General features: G+C 40.1%; 1 protein-coding gene across 1 annotated transcript in view; it reads right to left on the bottom strand.

Moving 5' to 3' along the window:
* Window positions 1–13,592, bottom strand: part of EXPH5 (exophilin 5) — a 91,583-nt gene extending 77,991 nt beyond the window's left edge. The window contains exon 1 of the mRNA XM_057747610.1: window positions 13,551–13,592. Within this exon, the coding sequence (XP_057603593.1) occupies window positions 13,551–13,585 (35 nt within the window). The 5' untranslated portion in view covers window positions 13,586–13,592. The remainder of the gene's footprint in view (window positions 1–13,550) is intronic.
* Window positions 13,593–13,917: the final 325 nt, after the last annotated feature.

Below are 13,917 nucleotides of genomic sequence, written 5' to 3'. Positions count from 1 at the left end.
ACTTGGAAGCTAGGAAATACATAGGCATATTCAGGGATTGGTAAATGATGTGTTTCGGCTACAGTATGAATTCTAAGTAGGGGCAATACTGCTCCTAGTGGAGCAAAAATTGGTTCTCGGAGGGTAAAACAACTTACTTTTTAAATGTAAAGTACAGATATACACCCAGTGCATAAACAGACTGTATACCTATGGCATTAAAATTTCATGAGTGGGACAAATAAGAAAAAAAACCTTAAAAGATCCCTTGGCAGACAATAATTAAAAAGGTTGAAAAACCACTGAGGTAGGGTACAGGACATAGAAAGAGACCCGACTGTGAATGCCATGCTGAAGAATCTGGACTCCACTGTGTACGCAGCGAGGAGTCAATACAGGTTTTAAGGATGACCATGATAAACCTGAAGCTGAACATTGAGATGACGATTCTGGCAGCAGTAGGTAAGTAGAGGAGGATGATGGCAAGGGGCACTGTTGGGTTGGAATGCTGATGCAGGAGAACGGGGAAGGAGGACCCAAACTAAAGCAGCGGAAGTGGGAATAGAAAAGAGGATTGGAGTCCAAAGATATTGGCTGGACTTGGTAACTCATTAGATATGAGAGTTAAGAAAGAAAGAGGCACAAAGATGATGCAAGGTTTCAAGAGAAGTGTCTGAAAGGAGACACTTCTGAAAGAGTCTTTTTGATTATAGGTGAAGTGCAGGTTTGTAAAAAGATCAGGAGTTCAGTTTCAGACATAAAGAGTGTGAGGTACTTGCAATTTATCCACGTGGGGATACTGAGCAAAAGTGAAAAATGTGGGACTGGAAATTCTTGACACAGGGATGGAGAAGTAGATTTGGAAGTCACCTGCTTAAAGATAATTGCCAAAATTCTGAGACTAGATAAGATGGCAAAGGTAGACAAAGAGTGGAGGCTGTGTTCAGAACCTTGAATGACCGTCCTGAGCATCAGCACCCAGGCATGTTTCAGCCCTGGGTTATGGCACAAAGGGGCATATGATTCGGAAATCTTTATACTGAGGTTTTATACTGAGAAATTTATAAGGCATAGAGGTTGCCTTGGAAACCATACAGCCAGGTTCTGTGGGGCTAAACTTAGTGCTTTTAAAGTAAAAATAATTCTCAAAGGGTTGTTTTATGGGCTCATTCAGCCAGCTCCAAGCAGCCATTTTCATCCTTAGTATCTGGTGAACCTGATAACCTCCTGCCCAGCCTCTCAGCTCGAGAGATACTCATCAGTTTGGTTTTTAATAGTAGCAGCTGGATGGATAGCAATGATCTTTTGAAATCTCCCATAGTCTCCAGTTTTCTTCAGTCTGTTGGGCAAACCCCCAGCAGAAGGCTTAGTTATTTTCCTTCACTGATATTTCATCCAGCCAAGAGAAATGCTGATCACATACTTGGTTGAATGTCTGAATTTTTGTCCCCTAAAGACACTTATGTCCGCAGTAAGCCATTGAAATTCATCTCTGTAGATTGCAGGTAGGTTTTTCACAGAGGTATCTTCTCTTTCAGCAGCAGGCTATGGGGTGATTTGGGTGAGAACTTTCAGTTAAACAAGCAAATACAAGTTGGCTGAAATGTAAGATGCAGTTATGGGCCTTTATTAGTAATCAAGAGATGGAAAACTCTGAGAAGGGAGTTTGCATAGGGAGTTCATAAAATTGTTCATTTCAGATTTCACTATTCTAATTGTTCAGTGAATAGCTTTGCAAATCTAGGTAGGAAACTCCCTTTTTGGTTTGTCCTGTATCCACAATTATGGAATACAAATGAGAACAGCAGCTTAAACTCTCTGAACACTGTTTTTTTTGTTTGTTTTTGATTTTTCTATAAAAGCAAGGATAATAATAAACCAACCTCATAAGACTATTTAAAAATTCACTGAGAGAGCACACATAAAGCAGTTAACAAGGTTGATGGTCAGTAAAAGGTCCCTATTAACAGTGTTCACACACAGAGCAGTTACAATTTAAAAAGTGGCATTTTCTCTGACTACAAAAGTACTACCTATTTTTGGCGGTTTGGGGAAAACTGAAAAACAAAACTAAGAATAAAACAAAATCTCAGCATTTTTACTGCTAAGTTAATGGAGGAATGTGACTTAGTTCTGTAGCCATATGGGCTTGCTCGTACTACCCCTTCCAAGTCTAATCCTTAGGGCAGAGGACCAGAGGGAGATGTGGATCTGGGAGCAGATATAATTGGTGCTGAGGAAGGTGGTGGGGAGAATGCCCACCAGTGCTTCAGGCATTCTAATGGATGAGTCTCACCCAGTCAAAAAGCATAGATCAAGGAATTTTGTACCCTTACCATCCTCTAATCAGATGATTTTTCTCCATTTACCCTGAGAAGGTGTAAGCAAGGATCAGGTCGAGAGGCTGGGAAGTTACTTCAGTCATGGAAGTTCCCTCATAGGAAAGTGATGGAATGGTTGTTCCCTCAAGTAATGTTTATTATGTAAGAATGTAAGAATATGGAAAAGAGAAAAAAGTATTAATTATCTATAATCCAACTACTAGATATTTTTATTTTTAATATTTTTATTTATATGCTTATATATTCCCCCTTTCCATTTATATCTAATCTATGGCATTATATTTAATAGTCTTCTATAATGTGCCTCTACATGGCTGCAGAGAGCTCCATAGGATAACGAGGTATCATGGCCCTTTGGATAACAGAAACATCATGCAAGATTCCTAAAGACCTCTGGAGTATTTAAACAAGTCACTGAGCCCTGCTGGGACAGATAGTAGAAGTATGGTTCTGAAACCCAAAATATCATATAAAGCAAGGAGACCAGAGCCTCCTGTTCTTTCATGTCAGAATTCAATATATGTGAGATGTAGATCTCAAAAGTCTAGCTGACAAAACCCCTCAAAAACCCGCCAAATCAAGAAACTAAGCAGCACACACATTATTCCTCCTGGTCCTAAACATTCTGCCTCACCCCACATCCTTAGGGAGGGGGCTTTCAGTGTTCCCACTCCACCTGAAGGACAACGGAGGGAAGTGGTGGACTCTGAGATTTGTACAAACAACATTCTGTTCCAAAAAGAGGTAAAACATTTCCCAGGGCATTATATGCAACTATTGTGAGCCTAACAGCAACACCTGAAACAGCTAGGTCAATAAACAAACACAAAAACCAAGAAAACACTGGACAATTTCCCTTGTGACTATAGATGTAGAAAAAATTCTAAGAAAAATGCCAGTAAATCAAAGGTAGCAATATAAATATTAAATGACTAAGTAAAGTTTATTCCAGAAATGCAAGAATATTTTAATGTTAACAGTTTACCTTATCAGGAGTTCAAAGGAAGTATATCGTATGATCAAAAGTTCTTTGATAAAATTCAAGATTGCTTTTTGTTTGAAGTAAACTAAATTATTTAAACTAAGTTTTAAACCCTAATTCTTAGGATTAGAAGCATGTCTGCTTACTGTGGTAAGGAGTGTCTGTCCCAGATAATATCAATGTCATAATCAATGGCAAGTAACTTAAGCAAAAACAAATCAAAGGTACCTGCTGTTATCTATATTATATAACATTGTTCTGGTAGTTCTAGTCGATACAATAAAGGAAGAAAAAGTAAAACATTCAGAAAAGAAAATTGATTGTAAATGATGATTGTCTACTTACAAAGAATCCCAAAGAAATCCATTTAAAAACTTTAAGAACTAAGGGACTTCCCTGGTGGCGCAGTGGTTAAGAATCTGCCTGCCAATGCAGGGGACACAGTTTCGATTCCTGGGCCGGGAAGCTCCCACATGCCATGGAGCAACTAAGCCTATGCACCACAACTACTGAGCCCACGTGCCACAACTACTGAAGCCTGAGCACCTAGAGCCCGTGCTCCTCAACAAGAGAAGCCACTGCAGTGAGAAGCCTGTGCACTGCAACAAAGAGTAGCCCCTGCTCGCCACAACTAGAGAAGCCCATGTGCAGCAATGAAGACCCAATGCAGCCAAAAATAAAATAAATAAATAAACAAAACAAAAAACTAGAATACATGTCAGAGCCAGTGTACTGATTCATTCAACAGATATTTATGGAAGGTCTAGTATGTGTTAGGAAATGTTCTAGACAGTACAGGTACAATGTTAAGATAAAGATGTTCTTGCCCTCAAGAACATTGCATTCTCATGGGCAGAGGGGTAAAACAAGAAACAAGTCAACATAAACTTAGAGTGTGATCAGTGATCCAAAATGCCAGTGAAGGTCAGACGGGTGTCTTGACTCCAGTGAGAACGACCAGGGAAGGCCCGGGTGAGGTGTCATTTGTGCTGAAATCTAAGTCTCAGAAGCCAGCCTGTGAAGAACTGGGAAAATAAATGTACAGATTCCTCAAAGTGGCTTAAAGTTGAATAAAATGTGGGTAAAAAAATAGATTTATTATCTACTTACAAAATCTTTTGAACCTCTGTCATCAAGCGGGAAATAATCCATTAGGTTCCCTGTCCCAGGTAATGTGGCTTTGCGGTTAAGTGCACTTAGTATCAACTGCTGTGTGTCACGCCCTGTGCCTGGGGCTGGAAGCACAGAGGTACAGAGACCAACAAGATCTCTGTCCTCATGGAGGGTGCATTCCTGTGCGAAGAGACAGATAATACGTACAGAAATAAGTAAAGATTTACCAAGTGTGCCAAGGACTATGAAGACAATCAACAGGGTGATGTGATGAGGAGCAGCTTTGGGGAGAGGGGGACATGGGGTGCTCAGGAGGGCCACCCTGCAGTGACACATAATGGAGATCTGAGGGGTGACACAAATCCAACCTTGGGTAGGAGCCAGGAGAGGAGTTTCCCAAGCAGAGGCAAGTGCAAAGATGCTGAGGCAGCAGAGAGACTGACATCCCCTGGGCTGATGTCTCCGGATTGAGGTAAATATGGGGGTTGGTGGTGGGGAGGGGAGCAGGGAAAAAGGACCTGAAGTGCGGTTGGGGAGATAGGTATGGGCCTGATAACATAAGAAAGTTAGGCCAAGGCAAGGGAGTTGAAATCCTATTCTCAGGGCATGAGCTGGGAGACAGGAGTCCTTGGTTCAAGCTCTGGCTACACAGTCTACTAGATGTGTGACCTTGGGTGGTTATACTTCCTTACCTGCAAGATAAGAGGTATAATAGCACCCACCTCATAATGTCGTGGAATTAAATGTGATAATGTATGTGCCGTGCTTAACACACAGTTAGTGCTAATGAAATAATGTATGAAACAGAGTCAAAGAGAGACAAAGACAGGGCAGACTGTCCTCCCCAGCCAGGTGTCCCGTTAGATTCTTCTCTTTTTTCTCCTTGCACCTGCCTGGCTTCTGGGATAAGAAAGGACTTTCAGATGCCATCTCTTCTCTTCCTACCTCCAAGCTGGAGGAAATCTTGCTTATGGGTAGAGCTTACCTCAAAATATTTGTGACATAAGGATTAAAATTGTTTTAAATTGAAAATAAAGCATGATGACATTAAAGTAGTAAAATAGAAAAAAATACTTTTATAATCCTATCATTCTAATTCAAGGGCTATTTTACCACATTTGAATCTTATCCTAAAGTTCTTTCCCATATGTGTATAGAGTTAGATATAGTTATAATCACAATTGTGTATACACATATATTCAATACGAATATGATAACAGTGGTAATCACAGTATGTACATTTTGATAATACTTATAGCTTTAAATATTGTTACTGAAAGACCTCTGTGGAAGAAGATTACACAATCTAGAGGAATCGAAAATATGATTTTGAAGGTTCTTTGAGAATTTTAAGTGTTTTTTTTTTAAAGATTTATTTTATTACTTCTTTTTTATTTTATTTTATTTTTTTTGGCTGCGCTGGGTATTCATTGCTGCACACGGGCTTTCTTTAGCTGTGGTTAGTGGGGGCTACTCTTTGTTGCAGTGCATGGGTTTCTAATTGTGGTGGCTTCTCTTGCTGCGGAGCATGGGCTCTAGGTTTTCAGGCTTTCAGTAGTTGCAGCAAGTGGGCTCAGTAGTTGTGGCGCACGGGCTTAGTTGCTCTGTGGCATGTGGGATCTTCCTGGCCCAGGGATTGAACCTGTGTCCCCTGCATTGTCAGGCAGATTCTTAACCACTGCACCACCAGGGAAGCTCAAAAATGTTTTACAGCAGTGAGACTAATGATGTTTCTTTTGATACATCAGTTACCAGTTCTGGCACTTTACAGTATTCATTCTTTGGAAATTCTTCCCTATAGTGATTCTGCCTACTTCATTATGTTGCTTTTCCTTTTAAAAGAGTCACCTTTCAATAACAATCCTTGTGCATACATCAAGGGACACCTCAAAAAAAAAATAAATTTTTGTTTGTTCTCAGGGAAACTTCTCATCAGCAGAGAAAGCAGGGTAAGTGAGAGCACCCACAATGATGGTGGGATGGACTTTGATGACTACTGCCAACCCAGGGGGAAATAATACTACCCCAACTCTCAGTAGACTTTTTAAAGTTCTCAATAACTCACTTCTTCAAAAGCAGAGGCTTATATTTGTTTGCTTCCATGGTACTAATCCATTGAACTTGACTTTGCTCTTTGAGCCCAGGAGATTGCTATCTGGGTAACTTGGAAAGTGCAAGGAGGGGTGAAGATAAGAGAAGACTTTTCTATACATCCCCAGCTTCATTGCAGGAGAGGAGGGGAAAGTGGGACAGAAAGAGTAAAGGAAAATTCTAATACCGAAAAGACTGAGTTCAGCTCCTTCCAAGCTGGGAAGAAATGTCCACTTAGAATGAAATGAGCAAGACTACATCTTCCTTTCCCCATCAACTGGTGCACAATAGCCTCTTTGAATATCTAATTAACTGAACCATTATGGTTAATTAGTACACACATATCAAATGGTGGCTCAAACTAAACTGGAAGGTTTCTTCTCTGCACATTTTAAAGAAAGTTTATTAACATATTTGGATTTTTTCATTTTTTTATTCAAAATCCTAGGTTTTAAACTAGATAAAATTATCTGTTTAGTATAACTAGCAAGTATCAAGACTATATTTCTTCAAAACTTGTACTGTGATTTAAGCAGGCACATTTCTATGAAATACAATTTGATAATTTCATTTGTTGTTTCTAAATTTATTACCAGGACCAAGCCAGTGTTTGGTTAGAAGACTTAGGCATAGCTAAGTAATCAAGCTCCCTCTCCCCCCGCCCCCACCACCTTAACCTCCATAACTTAATGTGGGTGCATTTTAAGTACTCTTTGATCCTTGTTTGCCTTTACTAGTCATTTGCTCTAATTTATGGGACATGCTTCAGATAGTACGTAAACCACACAGATTTCAGGATTGGACCCATCGCCCCTGCTGTGGCACCTGTTTCCCCTGGTTACATTTGCTGTTCCACATGGTTAAGAGGGTTATTGTTGCTAAAACCTTAATGTTTATGTCCCCCCAAAAGTCATATATTGAAACTTAATCCCCAACGTGATGGTGTTAGGAGACGGGAAATTTGGGAGGTGATTAGGTCTTCAGGAATGGGATTAGTGCTCAGGGAAAGAGCCCCCACAGAGCTCCCTGGAAACTTCCCCCTTGTGAGGACAGAGAGAAGACGGCAGTCTGCGAACCAGGAGGTGGTCCTCACCAGACACCGAATCTGCTGACACCTTGATCTTGGTCTTTCCAGCCTCCAGAACTGTGAGAAGGCAATTTCTGTTGTTTTTAAGTCCCCCAGTATTTTGTTATACCAGATTAAGACAATTGTCAAGTGAAAAGTTGAATGTTACTTTGAACAAGTGCAATGTTATCAAGTGCCTCCAAACAGGATAATGATACATTAGCTTCTAAACATGAGCAGGTGAAAGAACTCAGCTAAGAAGCATGCCAAATCTCTAGCTACGCCTGTGGATGGTCAAGAATTGTCTGCAATCGGGGGGCTTCCTACAGTTCTTAGAACATTCCTGCAGAAGGTAAAATGTGCCATATCTGCTTGTTGTCCCTGAGTTAGGATGTCTCACTTGAGTATAAGGGAACTGAAATGAGTACTCTCTTGGACTAGAGCAACTTCTAGGTTGTGTGAAATTCTATTAAACTAATTATTGTGTAGATGAAAATATGCCAGTGCTTTAATTAAGTCTGTTACAATACCAATAATCACATGACGGTGTGTATCACGTTAGAGATTCTTCTAGTCAAGGGTTTACTAGACAGGAAATTTTGTTTTTAGATAGACAACTTTTAAAAATTAACAGCATACTTCAAGTAACAGTTATAGGAGAGAAAAATGACACATAAAGAAATATATACGAACTAGAAATAGTATCACCAAGACTGACTAAGAAATGGTCATGTAAATTTATGATGACATGAGCAATAATCCAAGCTTATAAATAATAATGTATATAATAATAGATGCCCTTCTACTTCTGGGCCCTTTTCTAAAACCTTAAGTACTAGAATTCAATCAATATTTTTTCCTTGAAGCTGTTTTCTCTAGGTATAAAAGGTTCCCATAAATTTAAAATTTTAAATATAATAGCACAAGCTGTGGGAACTTTGATCTTTTTGCCTAAAGTGTAAATGTTTGAATAAAAAATGATAGATTCTTTACATCTCTTTCCTATTTGTTTTTAAGGCTGGTCCAACTGCAGTGACATGGAAAGTATTTACTCTGCTTCTCCCCACGGCTTATTGAATCGCTCACTTGCAACACTGCTCCTTGCATCCTGAATCCATTTCCAATGCATGCATCCATCCATTCATTCTGGCTTATTTCATTCATTCATTTAGGGTTATTTTTGTTCACGTATTCATTCAGCAAATCTTTATTGAGCATCTGCCACGTGCCAGGCACTGTTCTTAATTCTAGTTTCTCTTTTTAGTTTAACTTCCTCCAAACTCCTACCATCGTCATTTTTTAAGCAGTTATTTGTCCCAACATCCTACACCTATCTTTTTGCTGAGTGCATTCTATATAGATCCATGTTACCTAGCAATTTTCCAGAGAGGCAGGTTACCTAGGCTAGATGGGGTTTCTCCTATTACTCTCTGTCATCCTCGTACTCCCACTTCACTAAAGCTATCGAATCTTATAAAGTGGATTGGAAGGTACTAGTAGGATGAGAAAAGAAAATAGAAACCTAATGCCTACTGCAAGTACTGTGCAAACCATGTATAATTTCCCAGGTTGGTTTAAAAGTCATATTGCAATGAGTGTGGATTCCTTTGGGGTGCTAAAAGTGTTTTGGAGCCAGACAAAGGTGGTATTTGTACAATGTGGTGTGTACTAATTGTCACTGAATTATTCAGTTTATTTTTTAAAATATGTATTTTATTTATTTATTTATTTTATTTTTGGCTGCATCAGGTCTTAGTTGTGGCATGAGGGATCTTCATTGCAGCACGAGGGATCTTTCATTGTGGCGCACAGGCTTCTCTCTAGTCGTGGCACACCAGCTCCAGAGCGCATGGGCTCTGTAGTTTGCAGCATTGCAGGCTCAGCAGTTGTGGAGTGCGAGCTTAGTTGCCCCACGGCACGTGGGATCTTAATTCCCCAACCAGGGGTCGAACCCACGTCCCCTGCATTGGAAGGCAGATTCTTAACCACTGGCCACCAGGGAAGTCCCTAAATTATTCACTTTAAAATGGTTAATTGTATGTTATGTAAATTTCAACTCAATAAAAAAATTTTTAGTTGTCCATGTTGATAAAATTGTAAACTTCCCCATCTTCACCTCAGTCGTCTAAGGAATAGTCCAAATATAAATTCAGTGTATCAAACATAATGTCATTATTAACTCAGTCTTCTCAAAATGTGAAGCTTAAGTTTAGTCCAGCAGGACAGCATTAAGTCAAAGGAGCTGTAAACACAAGACTCAGCTGCTCCCTTCTGGTTTACAGCCTTTTCCTTCCACATGACTCTGAATGCTGGAACAAACATGATCTCCACCTGTGGGTGGAGACAGCTGTTCCTAATAACACCTAATAACCACAAGGAGCAAGACTTCCTTGTGGATTGACATGAAGGAAAGAAAGGCTGTTTCTAGAAGGAGCAAGCACCAATTTCAGAGATTTAAAGGGAAAAGATGGCTGCGAGCCTGGAATGATGTTGGGGAAGAATAACAGGCTATTAGCCATTAGTAAATGTACATTTGAGATGTACCTCATGGTCTAGGACAGAAAAGAAGACGTTCTGGTGGCAGTTGATCTGTTTTAGATTAATTTTTGGAAGTAGGCAAGTATTTTTGCTGCATTAAATTGAGGGAAGGACTGATTTTTTTTCTCTATTTTCCTTTCAATTCATCCTTCCCCCGCACCCTACCCAATCTTTTGGTATTTTCTGTATTTATTTTATGTATATTATTATTGCAAATTAGAATTTGGAGAGAAGATTTTTCTACTGAGGAGGTCTGGCCCAATCCCTTTTCTATAAGCAAGTGTCTTGGTTTATAGCTGATGAGAAGGGATGGCAACATGAGTGTCCAGAAGAGGACTTTTAAAGAAGAGGATACTGAAGAGAGGCAGCCAGAAAAGTGGTCTGGAAGTGGATGTGGAGGCCAGATTGGATGCTAATGCCTGAGGGTCCTGAGACCCCATGGTAAAAGGGAAGAAGGCGCCACCACCTCTGGTCAAGGAGGAAATTTGGGTCATGAGGACAAAATCAGTTTTTGGTTAAAGAGGAAGGAACACTCAAAGTCTGTAATTGTATAAGAAATTTTGGTAAAGTTAATACGGGTTTCAGAGGTCACATACTAAATACGTTAGAGAAATAAGGCTGTCATATGAAGCTGAGTTGAAAGGGACTGACTTGGAAGGGACTGGGAATAAAGAAGAGGTCAATGAACAAAAGGGCATTCCCCAAGAGCAAGATCACAGGGATTGGGATGGGGTCTCAGGGAGTAGAAAAAAAAAATTCCTAGGACAAGAGTATCAAGCTAATCATCCCCACAGTTCCGGATGGAACTAGTGTGTCACGGTGAGACACCTTGAAAGGATGTTTTGAGGAAGAGAAAATTGCACTGATGATGAATTTTAGCCATCCTTGCCAAAATGAACTGATCACAAAAGCAGTGACCTTGCTGTTCGGGTTCTTTCCATCCTTCAAAAACTCAGTGTCTGAGTGGCACTACCCTGAGGTTACAAGCAAAACTAATGGAAAGTATCAGCCTAGTTAGAGCATAGGAGGAGGTGTTATTCTTATAAAAATTAAACTGTGTGACATAGAGCAGTGGTTCTCAACCATTTTGCTGCCCTCAGGGAATTTGGCAAAGTCTGGAGACATTTTTCATTGCCACAACTGGGGAAAAGGGGTGCTACTGGCATCAACTGTAGGGGTCAGAGATGCTGCTGAAATTCCTACAAAGTACAGGACAGCTCCCCACAACAAAGAATTATTTGGTCCAAAACAGTCAATAGTGCTAAAGCTGAGAAACCCTGTATTAAAGTGATTTGGATTGAAGACCCTGGATTCTGGGACATGCTCCACTCATTACTAATTCTGCCTCCTTTGAGAAACTACTTGGCTTCTCTGATGGATCAGATAAATTTGCTTGACAGATATATTTATGACATATATGTTGATGAATCATTCTGAAAAGTATGAAGAGAAATACAAATGTAGTAATTCACCATCAGAGGCAGTGACTGACAGTCCTTTCCTACCCAATTCTTTGCTGCTGCGCCTTCTCAGGCCCATAATTCCTCCCTCTTGGAGGACTGCAGCAGCCTCTGTGCTGGCCTCCCAGCCTTCACTCTAAGCTCTTTTGAGTCCATTTTCAAAATGGAAACTAGACTTGTTTTCCTGAAGTATTGCTTTCAGCATATGGCTTCCTGGATCAGGAATCTGTGGGACTTCCCTGGTGGTGCAGTGGTTAAGACTCTGAGCTCCCAATATAGGCAGCCCAGGTTCGATCCGTGGTCGGGGAACTAGATCCCACATGCAGGCCACAACTGAGTCCTCATGGCACAACTGAGAAGCCCACGAGCTGCAACTAAGGAGCCCGTCTGCCGCAACTAAGACCTGGTGCAACTAAGTAGATAAATAAATAATAAATTAAAAAAAAAAATAGGACTCTGTGAGAAAGGACATCACCTTCTATGTCAGTCCCCAAACTGCCTACTTCTAAAGCCCCATCTTGATCTGAACCTGTTATCCCTCCAAACCTGCTCAGTCAGCTGGTTTCCTCCTGGTCCTTGACTTTGCTTAGACTCTTTCCCTGCCTTGTGCTCTGCCATCTCCTCCACTGTACTTGCCTATATCCTGCTCCTCCTAAGGCTTGGCTCGACTTTACTTCCCTTACACCTTCCCTCTGCACCTACTCCAACCTACCTGCCCTACTTCTCCAAAAGCTTTTAGATCTATTAATCAGTCCTATACAAATTAATGCCAGATTATTCACTCTATTTTCATGTTTTAAATTTGTACTCTAATGAGATTGTAAACTTGTTGATTTTATTTATTTATTTATTTAATTCTTTTTACATCTTTATTGGATTATAATTGCTTTACAATGTTGTGTTAGTTTCTGCTGTACAATAAAGTGAATCAGCTATATGTATACATAGATCCCCTCCCTCCCGAGTCTCCCTCCCACCCTCCCCGTCCCACCCCTCCAGGTTGTCACTGAGCACCCAGCTGATCTCCCTGTGCCATACCTTTTAAAGACAGAGTTTCATTCTAAAGACTCAGTTCACTTTGTATATGAAGACTTTCTGAGCCTCTGCATGTGACTCACCCCTGCCTGATGACACCATTCCTCAAGCCTCACTCTACCCATACAGAACTTTACCATAGCACTAGAATTAATTATCTACCGCACTTTTTGTTTACATACCTTTCTTCCCTAGATGGGGAGCGTTTACCACCTAGATGGTAAACTCTGTGGAGTGGGAACTCTATCTTAATTATTTTTATTTTATTAAACGTGTACACTCTGTTCCAGGTTCAATTTTTTCTTATCATTTATTGATTTTTAAAATTTATAAACAGTTGAGAGCATTTCCATTTACCCTCACAGACTTCAAAAATCTTAAATGATGGCTTTTCATTGTGGCCATCTAAGAGTTATCACATTAAAGCTCAAGAGAAATAGGAGAGATTAGAAGCTTTAAGAATAGAGGTTCTTTTCCTGAAATACTTTGAAATATGAATCTAAGAATGACAACAAACTGTTCCAGACAATAGGCAGATACAAGACAAACACAAAACACTATACAAAACAACACAAACGCAAAATATCACTGTCTAACATAAGACTTTAGAAAAAGGGAGGAAAAGCCTCATTTCTGTTTGTTCCCTTTATCATCTGCTTGTTACTTATATGCCTTGAAGAGCTGGAAGAATTGAAAGCTAGAAAGGAGAATTCTAGAATTCCCACTTAATATTGACACTGAGAATGAGTATTTAAAAACTTACTTAGGCCTGTATTTATTAAATGTCATATTGTTTTAGTGTGGGGAGAATATGAAATCAACTGGGAGAGATCTCATCGAGATTTTTCTTATTTCAAAACACATTCTAAATAAGATGTTCTTGTTTCCCCACATGACTGTCAGAGCATCAAACAATTGGAAACCATGTCATTGCTGGTACTTACATCTTAGCAGCTGGAAATGATGGTGCGACTGGCATGGTGGCTCTAGAATGTGCTAGCAATTTTCTTTGTTTTGTTTGGCTTATATATATACTCTTCTAATTTGCATACATAATTACCTCAATGCCAAGCAATTATCCATTTTCATAAGTGGTGATTTATACATGTGAGGAATCCTACCCCTTCACTAATCTTTTCATGCCTCCACCCACAGTTACATCAAACCAGGTGCCACCAATTGCCTTCTCTTAGGTCCAATTTAGAGTCATTTTTTGTAGTCCTGGAACTCCGGCCTACTATTTTCCAGAGCTCGGCCCCATGCCCCCACCCCCACCCCCCCCACCCCCGCCACGTGAACTAATTTTTAATC

Source organism: Hippopotamus amphibius, chromosome 9 (assembly GCF_030028045.1).
Source record: "Hippopotamus amphibius kiboko isolate mHipAmp2 chromosome 9, mHipAmp2.hap2, whole genome shotgun sequence".
Classification (NCBI taxonomy): Eukaryota; Metazoa; Chordata; class Mammalia; order Artiodactyla; family Hippopotamidae; genus Hippopotamus; species Hippopotamus amphibius.
This window is presented reverse-complemented; position numbering and strand designations above follow the sequence as displayed.